The sequence below is a fragment of the Meles meles genome, chromosome 12 (assembly GCF_922984935.1).
Source record: "Meles meles chromosome 12, mMelMel3.1 paternal haplotype, whole genome shotgun sequence".
Taxonomy (NCBI): Eukaryota; Metazoa; Chordata; class Mammalia; order Carnivora; family Mustelidae; genus Meles; species Meles meles.
The window spans coordinates 79,499,185-79,516,981 of record NC_060077.1 but is presented as its reverse complement, the minus strand read 5'-3'; the positions used below and the strand labels follow the sequence as shown (position 1 = coordinate 79,516,981).

At 47.1% G+C, this 17,797-nt stretch overlaps 1 protein-coding gene across 12 annotated transcripts in view; it reads right to left on the bottom strand.

The window, feature by feature from the left end:
• Window positions 1–4,488: 4,488 nt before the first annotated feature.
• ZNF532 (zinc finger protein 532) overlaps window positions 4,489–17,797 on the bottom strand; it is a 108,659-nt gene continuing 95,350 nt past the window's right edge. For 11 of the 12 annotated variants that reach the window (XM_046024963.1, XM_046024966.1, XM_046024961.1 and 8 more), the window contains 3 exons: window positions 11,400–11,512; window positions 9,233–9,380; window positions 4,489–7,115 (listed from right to left, as the gene is read on the bottom strand). In XM_046024963.1, coding sequence (XP_045880919.1) covers window positions 6,621–7,115; window positions 9,233–9,380; window positions 11,400–11,512 — 756 coding nt within the window. In that variant the 3' untranslated portion in view covers window positions 4,489–6,620. The remainder of the gene's footprint in view (window positions 7,116–9,232; window positions 9,381–11,399; window positions 11,513–17,797) is intronic. The other variant, XM_046024972.1, reaches the window with a different exon arrangement.

The window sequence follows — 17,797 nt, the reverse complement described above, 5'->3', positions numbered from 1 at the left end:
GGCCAAGTGGCGGCCGTGCCGTGACTGAGGTTCGGCTGCTGGAGGTCAGAGTGACCTTCTGGTTTCTGGAGCAGGAGGTAAGACCCTTCTCTTGCCAAGACTCGAGCCAAGGGAGACTCCCCAACCCTGGAAAGGGGTCAGATGCAGAACTGACAAAACAAGGAGAAATGTCCATTAGCCCTACTTAGAGACCCTCTTCTACCCTTCCCAAGAGGGGTCGTTCCCTTTGACATCTCCTGCTTCTTGTCAACATCACATCATTCTCTCCAAACAACACATCTAGGTTTTCCTTGTTCTTAGGGAAAAAGAAAAAAAAAAAAAGTTTCTTCTCCAGAAATAACCAATCCAATGAAACTTGATCTGAAGGTCAGAAAATTCCTCCTGGACTGAACCCACCCTTTCTGGAACTGAGTTAGAGGTGTGATAGTATCTGTAATTCTAGCGCTCCCCTAGATAAATACATAGTTTTGCAACGGACACTGTTTCCGAAACGGCTGCCACGGTAATGTCATTTACAATTACAATTATAAGAAAAGCTCCAGGATATGCAGCTTGCAATAAAATAGCAAAGCAAATTGAATAATCAGTTCCTTTAAATACTGTGAGGCATTATAAATAGTGTTGTTTTGAGTCAGCACTAACCTCGTAAATTGAATTTGGAAACTAGCAAAGAATATTTTCTGGGAAAAGCTATTCTGTCTCCTTCGGTAAAAATAACCACCGAGGAAAGGGTATAATTCCAGGATAAACCTGGAGAAGTAATTAGAAAGGAAAAGTAAATGTGGAATCCAGAGGACCCTGCCGCCGCTAACTGCCAGCCTAGAGGGCATAAAATACATGTGGCCAATAAAACAAGTATATAGAAGGCGCTTCCGAAAGCCCGTGCCAGGTGTCCGATCATTATGTCTCCTTTAAAGCCCAGATCCTTTATGCATCCTGCTCTGTCCGGCTCTGTGGCCAGCACTGATATGAGACATCACTAGGCTTTCTTGTCCTCTTATGTCTATTTGGCTTTGACCAGTGGAAGATGAGGGCAAGAGATCTTTGAGTGTGTCGAGATAGCTTTCCTGTCATTTTCATCCCACACCCGCCTGGTTTGCCACGACTCTGATCCAGGTCCTGTCCACGGCTCGAGACAACCCCTCCTCCCTGCTCAGCAGGACTGAGGGTCCTGAAGAGCTCCCAGCCATCGCTAAGTCCCTGGGTGCTTCCCTGTCACTTGTTCCAGCCCACGCTTCTGTAACAGTCCCTTCCTGAATGTCTTTTAAGTGAGACCTTTCTTAGCGCACTGGTGGTGTCCTGCTAGGACCCTCATTCATAAAGGATCTCACGCCGGGTACTCCCAGATCTACCTTCCAATGAAGGCACTGAGTGTAAATGAGCAAACCCCCAGAAAAAGGAACAGACCAAAATGACGGGAGCTTTACCATCCAATGTATTGAATCTAGGAAAACGCCCGTTGAAATCTATCAGGACAGTAGAAGGGGAAAATGGGGGTGAAAAGAGAATGTTCTGCTTTATAGGGAAGACTCACAACCAAGTTTCAGATTGAGCCTCACAGCCAAATCACATGGACCAAGGCTGGACTATGCAAAATAAGAGATTTGGGTTTGGTGGCGGGGGACGCCTGGGTGGCTCAGTTGGTTAAGTATCTGCCTTCAGCTCGGGTCATGGTCTCGGGGTCCTGGGATCATGTCCTGCATTGGGCTCCCTCCCTACTCAGCTAGGAATCTGCTTCTCCCTTTCCCTCTGCCCCTACTCTGCTGCTTGTACTCTCTCAAATAAATAATATCTTTAAAAGAAATAAATAAGAAGGGCACCTGGGTGGTTCAGTTGTTTAAGCATCTGCCTTCGGCTCAGGTCATGGTCCCAGGGTCCTGGGATCGAGTCTCGTATCAGGGGGGGTTCCTGCTCAGCAGGAATCCTGCTTCTCCCTCTCCCCTTGCTCCTCCCCCGTTCATGCTCTTTGTCAAACAAACAAACAAACGGTTTGGGGGTGCTGGTGACAATGGAATTACAACTGGCTAGTTTAGAGGCTCTTAGCAGAGACCTAAGTTCCCACCGTCCTATCCCAAAAATTTACAATGAGCTCTTGAGGGATATGAGGTTCATAACTGCAAAAAGCAGCTCCAACTAAACGAAGAAGAGTCAAGGGTCCATGTAAGCAAGAAGTGAATGGTATGAAGTAGGAGCCAGCTTTTCAAGGTAACAAAACCTAGGTTCCTTATGTAGCAAATGTCCACTTAGACTGAAGAGCGCCAGTAGGGGACCCTTCCAGCATCTGATTCCCAAGTGACTGGTGTGTGTGTGTGTGTGTGTGTGTGTGTGTAACATTTATAAATGTCTCAAGCAGCTTTCCACACTTAGCACACCCATTATTCTCAGACCATTCTTTGGGATAGATGAATGGTTCCATTAAATCCTGTTTTACGCAATTCTTCAAACACGCTTTCCTTTTCGCCCCCTTCCTCTTAGGCATTAAAAGAAGAGTGCTCGGGGCGCCTGGGTGGCTCAGTGGGTTAAGCCGCTGCCTTCAGCTCAGGTCATGATCTCAGGGTCCCGGGATCGAGTCCCGCATTGGGCTCTCTGCTCAGCAGCGAGCCTGCTTCCCTCTCTCTCTCTCTGCCTGCCTGTCTGTCTACTTGTGATCTCTCTGTCAAATAAATAAATTAAATCTTTAAAAAAAAAAAAAAAAGAAGAAGAGTGCTCACAGGATGCTGGATACATTAACATGAAATAATGTATTAACCTTGGCCAAAGACTCCTACAGTCCCTTTCCCTGCTGGCCAGAGATCCTGGGAAGGAACTCACAAGCCCACTGACCTGGAGCTTCTGGGTAGAACAGTTGTTCTTGGAGTACTTACTGGAGTAGGAGCCAAGACCTGGTAGAATATGTGTTTGGGAGGAAGAAGTGGTCTACACCACGTAGTCTAAGACGACATCTTTCTTCTCATTTTCTTAGTCTTCATCCCCAGGTTGGCGTTCTTCTTCACGCATCACTGTTAACTCAATTAATGGTAAAGTAAAACCATCCAACCACATCCACCAGCCAAAACGTATCTTGTCTGTATGTCTACAGTGCAAACTTCCCCAAATCTAGCTATCATCTTGACTTTCCTATTTCTGTTTTAAGTAATCTAATCCTTGAAAATAAAATCTAAGACATCATCTTAAGAAGTCCGATTTCTCTTCCTTCTGTGTCCCACCGCATGGAATCCTCTTGGTCCAACTTCTGAAATGCCGACAACCATAGTGTCCTTCCAGGACTGCTCTCACCACCCCGGGTTACGTTTACTTGGTGACCATGGCTGAGCTAGCACCACATCTTTACCGATTTAAATGTTATTACTGTGACAGCCACTTATGCTGTTCAAATACGGGCCGCCTTCCATCTTCTGGGCACATTGTAGCGTTGTAATTCCGGCCTCCTCGGGAGGAGGTAGGATCATGAAGCCGGTTTTGGCCAATGAACTGTGAAGAGTGACATCTGTCACTTCTGGTCCAGAGTATGTAATCACACTTCCTTTTGCCAGAAGAACCAGCAATTTCTGTGACAGTGGGAATAAGGGGACAAGGGGGTTTGGAGCTATGCCTCCAGTCAACTGACAACGAACATCAAATGTGACCAAGAAATAAGCTTTGTTGTTTTAAGACATTAAGATTTAGGGTTGTAACCACAGCGTAACCTATCCTGTCCTGATTGATACACTCCCCCACCTTCCGTCCTAAATACTGCCACTGACTGGTCTGGTTTTATCACTTCCCTGTCCAAATAACTCATCTCTATCAAAGAGTACAAACCTTAGTCCATCATTCAAGGCTTTTTACTGTTGGTCTGAGCCTACACTGAAAGCCTCAGCTCACCCAGCAGAGGAAATGGGCTTCCTAAGAATTCACAGAGCATGGCCCAGTTTCTGCCTTTGGTCTGAAAATACCATTTCTCCATTGCTCACATCCACAACTTCATCCAGGTCTACCACTAACGAAGAATGGGTAGAACTACAAGTTCCTCTGCGGATCTCTGGTCAGCATTCACTGTGTTGACCCAAGTATCCACCTCTTTTGTTAATGACCAAGAATTTTCCACATAGCCTCTGTCTAATTGTTCCCTCTTTCTGAAACAGCTATGAATCCTATTGTTTTGTCCTTCTTGACTTCTAATCTCTTCAATAGACGTTATCTCCTTACCTCTGTGCTCATTCCAGGTAATTTCTTCACAACCTGTCTTCCAGTTCACCAATTCTCTCTTCAGTTGAGTCATCCGGGTTCCCTCCCAGGGTTACAACCTTGTGTGCTGTTTTTCTACTCTGGATTTCCATTTCTTCTTCATTTTGGATCTCAGGGCATTCTTTGGAACTTTCTTGGATGCTCCAACTGGGCATTTATGGATGCTAACTTCATACTGGCAAGCATTTCTGGGTACTTTACAGAGACTTCCACTTTATCTGAGAAAAAGCCATAGTGCCACAAACAAAAATTCTAGTATCGTGTTTTGCGCATACTTTTTATTTGTTGAATAAATGAATATTTGTCAATATGTACATAAACACATAGAGCGAGCACTACGATTTAGAGCAAGAGTATCTGGGTTCTAATACGTGAAGCCACTTCCCCGCTGTGGGGGCTTAGGCAAAGAATTGCATCTGAGCTCAGCTTCCTCGACTGTAAACTAGACTATGAAGCCCGTGCAACCCACCACACAGGTTTATTGCAAGGTTCCTATGCAGAAACACATGAGAGTGCTATGATACAACGCAGAGCAATACAAGTATAAATATAACAAGTAACAGCAATGGAATTTCAAGTGTAGGAATCCTTTAATCACGCCCTTGCATTACACCCATGATTGATGGAGTCCAGGAGAAAGTGACAAAGGGCTGATTGCTAATGAGAACGAATATCTCGTTCTTCTGGAGGTGGGGGGGTGGGGCAGGGGGAAGAATTCTGCAACATCGTGGAGCCTGTTCCTGCCATCAAGCACTTCCTCAACTTCATGAAGATGCCAGACCACCCCCCCATCAATAACTCTCTCACAGAAGCACAAGGGCCAATGTCCCACGTTTATTTACATATGAAATGTGTTTAATACAGTTATGACGGACGTAGTGCGTAACACCTGACAGCAGCAAGACCTTCTGAGGAACCGAACGTCGACTACAGTATATCATGCAAATATCTATATATACACAAACGAGTTTCTTTTCTTAAAAAAAGAAAAAAAAAGTACAAAACGTGTTTAGGGGATAAATACAAGATATAAAATGCAAATGAAAACACACACAAAAAAAACCCAAAACTGAAAAATAGAACTCTCCCAGAGAACTATAAACGGAAGGGACAGGGGAGGAGCCCTGCTGTGTTTCGAGGCAGCAGAACCACTGGTATTGAAGATGCTTATTGAAACGACCGAACCGAAGCCCGGTGGCTCAGTGCGTGACCGCCCGGCCCATCGCGCCCCGCCCCTGCTGCACTGACAGGTCCGCGGCGGAAGTAGAGCATCTCAACTCCAAGTACCGGGACGTCAGGCAGTAGCACCCAGAACAGGAAACACCAACTCTTTAGACAGCAAAGGGTTATTAAGTCAACTGTGATTTTTTTTTTCCTGTCAAGAGCCAGAGAAATACTTGATATTTTTGTTGTGTCTTTGTAAGAGTTAATAAATTACATGACAAAAAAACTCGACTGTAGAAATCTATTGGTCTAACGATAGGTGTGTAAGTTTTTACAGTAGTCCAGCCCTTGGGCGACTTGACCTCCTTGTGCTCTCTCGGCCAGCCTCGCAAAAATCCGCCCAGAAGACCACCGGCCTCTGGCTTTTCCCCTCTGGGGTACCCTTCCTTCCCCATTCTATAGTGGAATTAAGGGAAACGCATGCTCCTTCCTGGAGTTCTGGCCGAAGTTTTGACTCCACCGCTGGAAGGGAAGCTACCTGCCGGGCTGGTTTCGACACCGTCTGGCGTGGCCTGGAAGATACCACGACACGCCGGGGGGGCGGTGACACGTCAGAGGCGCGCTGGCCGACTCAGAGCAGGCACGTTGAGGGTAGTGCTAAGACACTTAAAAGTCCCTAGTGTTTTTGAGACCCACGATACCTACAATTTATGTAGTGAATTCTAAAAATTAAAAACACTAAAAAAGGCCTTATTTTAGCCTGGAGTTAGTTACCCCGTTCAAATTGGTAACGTACAAAATGGTTTATTTGAATTCAGGAACTGCCCCTGTTACTAAGAACTCTGTTTTAAAAGAAAACAGTACAAAAAGAAAAATTCTAACCCAGAAAAGAATAAAGGAAAAAAAACAAAACCACCAAAAAACCAAAAAAAAAAAAAAAAGGAAAAAAAAAAAGACCTCAAAACATCTTCCACTAAATACTGATACAAACATGTAACAAAGAGTATAAAAAAGTTATTCATTTAAATATATACAAACTCTTTTAAACTCAAATACTGTTTTAATACTTATCGAGGATGTACACGACCAGATGAGGAAGGGACACTCAGAGAATATATTGCAACAGCCTAGACAGTACTGTTAACTCTATTATACTGCAAACTTTCTGTAACAAAAATGTCTCTTTTCTTCCAATGTGGACAGGGATCTTCCTTACGGAAGGGCTGTGGCTATTTCTCGGCCGAACTCACTCTTTTGGACTTGATGAAGGCCATGCCGTGTGTCCGCATGTGAGCATTTAAGGCAGCTTCAGTTTCAAACGTTTTCGCGCACACTTTGCACTTCCGGTCGGACATGGCACCGTCGGGTGACTCGTCCTCGGGGCTCGGCTTGTTCTCCTGCTGGTTCTCTTCCCCGGCCCCGTTCTGCTTGGACACGGGCTGCGGCTCCTTCAGCTTGTGCACGATGAAGAGGTGCCTGGACAGGGACACGTGCGACGTGTAGCAGAGGCCGCACTCCCGGCACTGGTAGGACGAGCCGTCCGACTTGTGCTGCGGGATGTGCTCGTGGAACTGCAGGAGGTTTTCGGTGGTGAAGCCGCACACGGCACATTTGTGAACCTTGAAAACGTTGATCTTGAGCTTTTTCAGTGGCTGGGTAATTGCCCCTCTGGGAGGTCTGAACTCTAACACTGGTTCTTCCAACTTCCGCTTGGGGCTGGGAACCTTGGAGGGAAGAAGAAAGGGGACGACACGAGTGAAAACCGCTCCACCCCACGGGGGATCCACGACCGGTTCTCCCTGGGTTTTAGGGCTGCGAGGGCAGTGAGGACTGTGGGTTTCAGGATTTGGGGCTTCCTACAGCTGCGTGTCTAACCCCCGCACACCCCCCCTGCTCCCCTGGGGCTCCTGCCTGTCAAAATACTACAACCTACATAAATTCTTAATGTCACAAGTGTTTTATTTTGATGATGTGCCTTTGATTTAATTTGGGACACTTTTAAAAGGATACTTTGGGGGCGCCTGGGTGGCTCAGTGGTTTAAAGCCTCTGCCTTCAGCTCAGGTCATGATCCCGGGGTCCTGGGATCGAGCCCCGCATCAGGCTCTCTGCTCAGCGGGGAGCCTGCTTCCCTTCCTCTCTCTGCCTGCCTCTCCGCCTACTTGGGATCTCTGTCTGTCCAAAAAAAAAAAAAAAAGGATACTTTGTGTTTGTAAAAATCTTTGATGAGCTTGGAAATAAAATTTCTGCTTAATTCATCAAAAAAGGGGGGGGGGCACCTGGGTGGCTCAGTGTTAGGTTAAAGTCTCTGCCTTCAGCTCAGGTCATGATCCCAGGATGCTGGGATCGAGCCCCACATTGGGCTCTCTGCTCGGTAGGGAGCCTGCTTCCTCCTCTCTCTCTCTGCCTACCTGTCAAATAAATGTCAAATAAATAAATGAAATCTTTAAAGAAAAAAAAAAAAAAGTCAAGTTCACTACCCTCACACAGGACCCGAGCTCCTACACTCCCAGGCATCACGGCAGCTGCGGGGCCCTGCAGAGGACAAATGAGTCCCTGCCCCCTCTGAATGCGAGCTCTGACACAGCAGGACCGAAAACCACAAGCCAGGAGATCGGCCGTGGGTCAGACCCCAGGAAGACAAAGCAGGCCATGGAATGGGGCTGGGACAAGACGGGGATTTGGGAGGTTCCCCTGCACCATCAGCGACAGCCCCAGGGACCGTGACGCTCCAACAGAGGCCTGTTTGTGGGGAGGGCCGGGGGCCGGGCCCGGGAAGCCGAGGCGACAGCCAAGCCAGCAAGTGGTGTGGAGAGGAGGCAGGGGCCGGGCAGAGAAATGCCGGGGCATCGCCTTTTCTGGGACTGGCACGGAAGGCGCTGGAAGGCCCAGCTGGTGCAGCTCCCGAGCTCCCCTGCGCACTCACTCCCCTTTGTCACGTGGCTCACCTGCCAGCCCTGCTTTTCGTGCTTTTCTCCTTCGCTGCCGGCTTTCTAACTCTGAGCCCTCACACTTCCAGCGCTCTGAAACCGGGACACTCCCTCCTCCCTGCTCAGTGGCCCATCTTTTTGGCCCGTTGACGAGGTACCACTCACACACAGCCCCGGCCTGAAGCTGGCCCTGCACAATGATTCTGTAATTCCGGCCCAACCCCCTCCCCCCATCCCCATCCGTCAAGGGGAAAAAAAATCACAATTCAATGCGACTCCTATCTGGCTTGTACTCTGACTCGGCTTTACTCAACGATTAACTCCTTGGACGCACGCAGAGGCTGTCTCCCAGGTACATCCCAGACCCAGGCCAGTGCCAAAGACAGCAGAGCTCCCTACGCGTCTGCCGGACTGCTCCCTCCTCGAATAGCGCTGGGCACACACGTGCCTGATACACAGGCTAACATATACACGGTTGTCTGAGTCAAGTTCACTACCCACTAACCTAAGGACAAGGCAGATCTGTGACTTTCTCTCTTACTATGACAAAGTGAAACAGAGAAGAATCTCTTCACTTTTCTTAAGTACCCTTCACAACCGACACACTGCCGACAAGATAGAACCTAGCTTCCTACGTTCCCTCTGGCTAAGAGACCGTTTACGTGAGTCCACACAAAATTCTGTGATGTATATACATAAGGAGATCCCTAAAGCTCTTTCTGGAAAGAGACAGAAGAAACTTAACAGCTCGTAGAGCGAGATGAAAGACCAGAATGGGTGTGCGGGGAGATGACCTATTACGTCATAACTTCATGCAGAGGCTTGGATTTCGAAAAATTTAAAGTGAACAGCATGAATGGAAAAAGCAAGTCAACACAACGTCACTGTAAAGAGAACATCTGCAATGTTTGACCTTGGTATCTTCTTTTATTTCTGTTTCCTCCTCATTGGTGGCTTCTGTCATTTCTTTCAAGTCAGGATCCTTAATACCGTGCATGAGTTGGATATGTTTCTCCAGCATCAACCGTTTCGTAAAGGTGCGCCGGGAGTCTGGGCAGTGCCTGTGGAGCAAAGACAAGGAGGTCACCTGCCTGCTGGAAAGTCGCCCACACTGAAGAGTCCGCTCACCAAGGGAAGACCTCCACCAGCCAACGGAACGCTCCGTGGGGTCAAGGTGATCTGCATGGACACCACTGGTCCAAAAGGAAACAGCGATTTCACTGTGACTCGGTGTCCAGTTTGTGAGAAAAGTTTTTGCAGCCTTTCTAAAAGGCTGTCGCTTTTTTGTGTACTCATGGGACCGGCCTAATTTGGTTCGGATGAAGTATTTCCTGTCTAGGTTTGGTTGAGGTAGTACTTAATTTATAACTCTAGAGGGCTTTAATTTTGAAGTAGAGAATATCAAATTTCAAAAGTTTTCTTTACAATGACTCAGTGTTCTCTCAGAATTTATGTCGTAAGACATACTTTAATATGAAAAAAGTCCCTCGCTGATTCCTTCATGTGGATGTTAAGGATTCCTGTCCAAGCTGCCGTAACAAAGACAGGGCGTCTAGCCCGGTCTCATTCCTCACCAAGACACAACCACGGTGTCACAGGGCTCAAACTCATCGGTTCATTCAATAGACTAAAAGATAGGCAACTCAACAGATATCCAAAATAGGTCAATCTTCTAAGTTTTTACTTCCCCTTGTGTGGGGGGAAAAAACCCCAAACCTGTAGATTATGACTAGTTTTTCCTTTAGAAGGTAGGAAGTCACCATTTTCTTAATGAATGGACAAAGAGAGACAAAGTTAATGGCCATGGTGACTATAGACACCGTAAGGCACACACGAAGAAAACCGCTTCGGTGAACGGGTGTGCACAGCACCTTGGGCCCTTACACAGAATCAAAAGGCTTCTGGACACTCTGTAATGACTGGCCCCACACCCTGATGATCTCGTGTTCGAGGCCCACTCCTGGGGCAGCCTCAGGAACCAGCACCAACACCACAGAATAAAGGAAATCCGCCAGACAATCCGAGCACCTCACGGCCTCATAGTGACTCCCAAGAGAAAGACACACACCTATCCGAGGAAGGACAAAGCCACGCCAGAGTCCCTTTCCACCTTCCTCTCGGCCAGGGCTTCCTGGTAAATTCTCCGACCCTCGCAGTGCGGTCTCACATGCGCAGGCCTTAGTCACGGGATGTCCTCACCTCACCAAAATCACTCCCAGCTTCCACCTCACCGAAGGCGGGTCGGTGTCCCAGTCTCCCTACCCAAGAAACCTCCCTTGGCTAACTGAGAACAGCGAAGCCCCGCCGAACCCACAGCCAACCTTCACGAGCGTCCCGAGCCACGCGATACTCTGTGCCTGGTCATGTCACACGCGCCACATGTCCACACAGCTTCTGTGTCCGTCAGTCCTCTCTTTTAGGAGAAGTTATACTGATTCACTCGAGGCACACTCTGGCTGAGCAGGTGCTAAGCTTTTCCACTAAGGACACAAGTTCTGATTCTCACATACACGGAAGGAGCTCGTGGAAGTCCAGAGCGGCTCTACGGTCCACTCAGGGTCCTGGCCCACTCGATTCCTGGAATTTGGTCTCTTAGCCGAAAGCGTGTGCTGAGAAAAGGCTGCCCTGCACGAGGGAAGAGGCCAGCCTCGGACTGACTCCACGACCAGGCGCTATCAGGGTCTGCTCTGAACCAACCAACCGGACAACCAACCTGCCAGTGACTGCTGGCAGCTCCCTGGGCCTCTCGTGACCAAAAAGCATCTCATTCGAATGTGTGCCTGCAAATCAACCACTTCTCCAAGATGCTCCGGTGTAGGAGACATACAGCTCTGGACTCCAGGTAAGAACCCAGGAGCATACGGGGTAGGCAAGAGGCTGCTCCTGTTTATTTGACTTTTTTTTTTAAAGTGTCATAACCCAGTCAAGAAACCGTACGTCAAAACAAGAGAATACAGCTGAAAACGGAAATCTACAAACTACAGCAGAGAAATGGAACGTTAACGGCAACCTACGAAAAACCTGTAAGTTTCCGCTTTGTTAATCTCCCCGCACTTCCCATGTTAGAAATCACGACTTACGAGCAGGTGTAAACTTTCCTGATGCCTTTGTGCTTGATCCGATTGTGACGGCACAGGCTGTGTGAGGAGCTGAAAGATTTGTCACACTGGCGGCAAGGGTGTTTTTTCATTTGCTTCAGTGGGAGAAAAAGAGATACAGGGTCACTTAAGAGAACAACACCCGAATCACCTTAAAAATTAAAAACGCTTTCATAATAGTTCAAGTTCTAATAAGCAATACCGTTTAAGCAATACATCAACAACACAAAAAGATTCTTCTTAAAACGTAATAAAAAAGGAGGGCCAAAGGCTGGGGTATAACCATGCAGAGCTAATTAATCTCTAGAGAATGAGAGAAACGTTATCGTAAGAGTAAAATATTCATTTTTTCCTCAAAACGCTTACAGTGTTCATTCAGCAGAAACCCCTGGATATTTGAAAACACCACATTTTCTTTGCAAAAGAGATATATACCATTTCATATAGCAGACACTATATGAAAGCAGAGCACTTCAATAAATACCAGATAAAAAGCATTAATTTGCTACAGATCCAGAAAGAATGTTAATTCATCCACTGCGCCACTTTCCATTAAATCTCTAGCTGATTTTCAACATCTGAGTCACCGCGCACCTCACCGATTAACGATTCCTACCATAAGAGAAGAGTTTTCCAAAAGGTCTCTTGAATAACACCATTTACTTATTCCAAGAACACAAGAATGGGAAACCACTTCATGGAAGCCATCACTAGCGTCTGCGGTGTGTGTGTGTGCACGTGTGCAAGGCCGAGTGTGCATGGGGGCCGAGGGACGGTGAGAGGGCCAGGGAAAGATCTCAACAGATACAAAAGTCAAAGTGAAAAGAGACTTTGGCTGTGGTAATACTTGTGTTAATTCAAAAGATTCTCATGAGGAAACTTGGAAGCAAAATTCGGCGGCTTAACCCTGAAACACATTCTTTGGGTACCGTCCGCACTGCAGTCTGGAATCAAACAATGTCGTTTCATGAGGAAATCAGATCAAGAAGTAACTGCCGGCCTCATGAATGGAGCATCTGGCAGGACCCTCCTGGAAAATCAGGCTGAAGAATAATGAACAAGGTCTCGTGTGAATAATACCACTATTTTTGACAATGAGAAGAGGTAAGCAAGCAACTGCGGGCTAAGTGATTAAAGAAATGATCGATATTTTTACACCCCTCACGTGACAAATATGCCCTTACTCAAACTGGTAAGCCAATCTATCTATTTAAGTGCCAGAGCTTGGCTCTGGAGACCCAGGAATGGGCTGCCGACTTCTCTCGACTGCTCACAAGTCGAACCGTGTGATCCCAGGGAAGTTTCTCCATAAACATCCAATCCCGAACTGAGAGTTGGGGATCGCCCCAGAGCCTTCCTCAGAGGGTGCTGGGGGAAGGGGGGATGGGTGGGGAATGTAAGAGTGAGCACAGTCCTTGCGGCACAGAGAAATCCTCAATAAATATTCTTTCATGAATAACGATAAAGTTACATATCCACTTTCATTTTAAAAGTGGAAACTACTGTCTTTTAAAATGAAACACATTGGAGTGTAAGTGCTCAAAAACCCAGACAGAGGGGAAGTTTCTTCTCCATGCTGAAGATGGAGTCCGACCACTGCTTTGATCGTTTTCCTAAGCCTGTGATCTGGGATATTATGAGAATTATCTCGGGGCGGGGGCGGGGAGGATGGGAAACACAGGAATAACCAGTTAAACCCTCTGAGCCACACTCTCTTTCCCCAGAGGAATTCCTTCATAAAAATCCTGGTCACATAACACAAGACAATCCCTGGTCTCTTGGATTAGCATTTATGTAGCCAGAGAAGAGGTTCTTTAGAATAGAGTGTTAAGCGGCGCCTGGGAGGCTCAGTGGGTTGAGTGCCTTCGGCTCAGGTCATGATCCCAGGGTCCTGGGATCGAGCCCCACATCATCGAGCCCCACATCATCGGGCTCTCGGCTCAGCGGGGAGCCTGCTTCCCTTCCTCTCTCTCCGCCTGCCTCTCTGCCTGCTTGTGATCTCTCTCTGTCAAATAAATAAATAAAATCTTAAAAAAAATTTTTTTTTTAAATAATAGAGTTTTAAGAACAGTCAGGCATGAGTAGTCCTGTGTTTCAAAGAAGGTACTGAAATATCTATTAATATCGAATTCCTGCAGAATTTTATAAGATGGACAATGTTAAGATCCTAGAAGAGTTAAAGCACAAGACATTTTTCTAGAAATAAGACAGTTATAGCAAATAAAGTAAGTAGAGAACTGACATATAGCTTTCTAACCATCCAACAGGGCAAGAGGCCTCAGAGGAATGCAAATGGATTTTCCATTAAGATGAAGGGTTTGAAATTCCATTTCTTGTTATGGTGTCATCATATTAATATCAAATCAAAATTTTAATAGAAAAATATCAGTCAAGAAGTCCTGAGTACGTAACACATTAAATGAAGAGCAGCTTAGCTGAATCAGTAATTACTGTTTTCAAAAAGAGTTAACAATCTGTGAGATACCCTTCTTTTCCAACATCTTTATGGAAAAAAAAAAAAATGCAGAAACGAGCCGTGCAATCCCCAAACAATGGAGCAGGGTTTCAAAATCAGTGGTGACAAGAAAATCACAGGCTTAAACACCAGTCTCCAGATCAGACTGCCACGTTCCCGTTACCTAAGAAAACAAATGACTTCCTTCTTTGTTAAATTTTAAATACTAACTTATTCAAAGGTGCTGTATCTAATTTATTTTCCTAACTTCTACCTCTTCAGTATTACAATACTGAAGCCACTTTCTGACACAGAAAGCAATTTTATCAACCAAACAAAATGGGGAAAAACACAACTGTATTGAAAAAGCATAGTCTATCCTCACTCGGTTTTCAAGACTGATAAGGTCATTTACCTCCTCTGGTTCCAGCAGTATGAGCGGATATTGAGGGAACCAGGGCCCTGACTGGACTTCTTGCAGTCAGGTTTTCCTACTCAATTACGAATTATTTTGTTTTTAAATAGAATTCTCTGAAGAAGCAGTGGGAAGATAGCTGGGAGAGTGAAAATTGTTGAAAACTTTAAATACCAAATAAAACAGACACTTGGGTACCTTTCCTAAACGTTCTCCCTAATCTCCCATTGTTCACTCTTTTGCCTTCACATTCTTTAGGAAAGAAAGCATCAGCTCCTCTTAGCAGGTGCCTTCCAAGCAGCCCTCACTCTGGGCTCAGGTTCTGAGCTCTGGGATTTCCACCACCTCTGAAGGCCATTCTTTCTGGGTAGTACTTGGTGAACGTGTTTGAAATGTCACGGGCTCACACACCGGACACTTCCCATTCTGACAGCTAGTCCCTCCTTGTGTCTTGGCTTGAAGCCCTCTTTCTGTTTCAGGAGACTCTCAAGAAGTAGAGGGAGACATCCTGCTGGCCAGACACGCACTTGGCCGTGTTTTGCGATTCCTGTTTCCGTGAGGTTATCGGCCTCCCAACGACACTCAAAGAGCTTTCCCAACTCCCATCAGACATCCAACCCCCCGCCCCCCCCGATTCAGGATGAAAGGGAGCAGAATTATTCCCAAGCCATGATGACAACACACCCTTCAGCTCTACCATAAACGCTTCCTACGAAAAAGGAAAACCCCAACCATCTGCAGAAACTTCAGCCTATCACAGCAGTGACCCCACTGGACAGAACTCCTAAAACTGTGGGCCCTCCTTCACTTGGAAATCTAGCCTACAGATACACCCGCACACGGTACGGTCAGTTCTGTGTAACATGACACACATGTATCATGGGTCATTTGCACGACACAAAATCAAGCAAGAAAAACCACATGGCTTCCAGCAAAAATGAAGTTAGGGGCGTGACACTCAAACCCGGTCAGTGACACGCCTAGTAAAAATGGCAGAGCACGGTGTCACGCGGGATGCCCAGGGAGGTGTGCACCGGGGGGTTGCGGCTTGCTGGGCTTTTGCGAAGTGCAGGAAGGAGGGTTAACGGAGACCTAAGGATCGGAGGGAAGGCGTAACACGGGGTGTGCACCAGTGAGACTCAGTGGGGAGAGGAAGTCGCTGACGGCAGCCCGAGGTGAGCGCATGCGTGTGTGTTGTGTATTCCTATGTGACTCCGTTCCCCGATTTTCTGTGCTCACCTCGTGTTTCTCAGGGGCGATATCACACATGCGCAAACTGAGAATTCATGTTAGGCTCCAACTGTTCCCTGAGAGATAAAATGCCTGGGAAGATCTGTTCCCAACAGAAGCACTACGGCAGGACAGCCGGTGTAGACAAGGTTCTTTGGGGCAGCACTGCGTGTGATGGGGAAAAACGGGAAAAAATCTGGCTCCACCAAGGGAGAACTGGTTAAATGAATTATATGCACACCTACAACTACATTCTTGCCTTGCAGCTGTGGAGAAGAACGGCAGATCCTGATGCACTATAAAACACACACTACATGGAGAAGCAGCTGGTGCAGAAAATCAGATTCGTGAGCTGTGTTCTGCATGGGAAAGAAATAAAAACAAGAACACGTACGCATCTCTGAGGATACCTGCACAGAGACGCTTCAAGATACATAAGACACTTAGCGCTGGTGGGTGGCAAGGGTAGGAATGAGGCTTTTTGCCCCCCCGTCTTCATATTGTTTAGATTGTGGGAAAATGTGAATACAGCCCGTAGCAAAAAGATGTTTTTCTGTTGCCTCAGGAAAAAAAAAAAAAATTTCAGCCAGGTGTACTGCGGTATAACTTATACAATGTAAAACCCACTGTTTTTCCCGTATGATTCTAGAAATATCGACAAATAGATACAATGTTGACAGAGCAGTTGCATCGGCCCTAAAATTCCCATGTGCCCCTTTACAGCCCTGGACACCCACTGCTCTGTCTTCTTTCCTCTCCCCTCGTTTTGTTCCTCCATTCATCCCACAGATGGAAGCATGTACTCTAGCACGTGGTTCTCGAGTCCGGCTCCTTTCGGGGGCAGAACACGTGCAATCCAGCCGGGCCGCTGAGCGCATGCACAGCCCGTCCCTTCCCACTGCGGGGCAGCGCTCCACGCGACCGCCGCGCTCTCTCGGTTTATCCGCTCCCCCGACATCTAGGTTGTTTCCAGCTTTGGGGACTTAGGAATTAAAGCCCCTGCAAACGGGCACATACAAGGTTTGGTGTGAACGTATGCCCTTATTTCTCCCCGGGAGTGAGACGACTGAGCCCCAGGGTAAAATAAGCAAGAAACTGTCCACCCGCTTCCCAGAACGGCCGCACGTGCCATTTCCGCCAGCCGCCGTGCCACCCTCCCCGTGGCCATCCTGCAGGGCGGCCAGGAGCACCTCCCTGTGGGGTAACGTGCATTTCTCCGAGGGGGTGTCAAGGTAAGATTTTCAGTGGACAAGACAACGTACTTATACAGTGTACCTCTCCCTCTGAGGAAAAACCTGGAACTCTGCGAGTTTCTGGTTTTTCATTTCTATTTCAGGAGGCATCTCAGTGCCCAGCGAGCACCTGGAAAACAGAAGCCGTAAATCGCTCATCTCTATACCCCTGGCATTCGGCACACAGAAAGTGCTCCGTGAATGTTTATCGTGTGAATCAGTCAAGGAAAGAATAACTGAAAACACAGTTATCTACTGGAAAAATATAAGCAGGTTCTAGAAAGTAATGTAGAGCACATTTCGGATCCCGGGCTTGCCGGAAGCCGGGGCAGACCTGCGCAAGTCTGAGTTCTGATAAGAGCCGGTGGACAAACTAAGCTACTGAGGACAGAGGCGAGAGGGGTCGGAGGGCAGGGAGTACCCAGACAGGAAGGAAGGACAAGTCTTCCTGTGGGACTGAAGAGAAGGCGCCGTCCGCAGACAGGTGTCCTGCTTATTATGGCCAGGGGGGTGGTGACAAAGGGACTGGGATACAGAAGGAACTCCTGCCCCAGCTTCCATTTCGTCTTTCCTTTTTAAAGATTTTATTTATTTATTTGAGAGAGAGAGAGAGAGCGCGCGCACAAGCGGGAGAAGCAGACTCCCGGACAAGCGGGGAGCCCAACATGGGGCTCGATCCCAGGACCCCGGGATCATGACCTGAGCCAAGGGCACACGCTTAATGGGCTGAGCCACCCAGGTGCCCCCGGCAGCTTCCATTTCAAAGAGAAGTATATATGGTGCGTCCAGGTAACCCAGCCTTTATTTTCTTTCCCTTATTGTTGCTAATTATAAAAATTACACTTACTGGAAACTGGATGAGAGAACAGACTGCCTCGAATGTCACGGACTGCAGTAACTACTGTCCGTCTCTAGCTACATATCCTTCCCGTTTCTCTTCCAAATCCACGTTCATGTGCATTTAAGAGTCTGTTATACATCTCAATTTGTAACGTGGTTTTTTTTCACACACAGCTACACACATTTTGATGTTTCTGTGTTTTTCTTA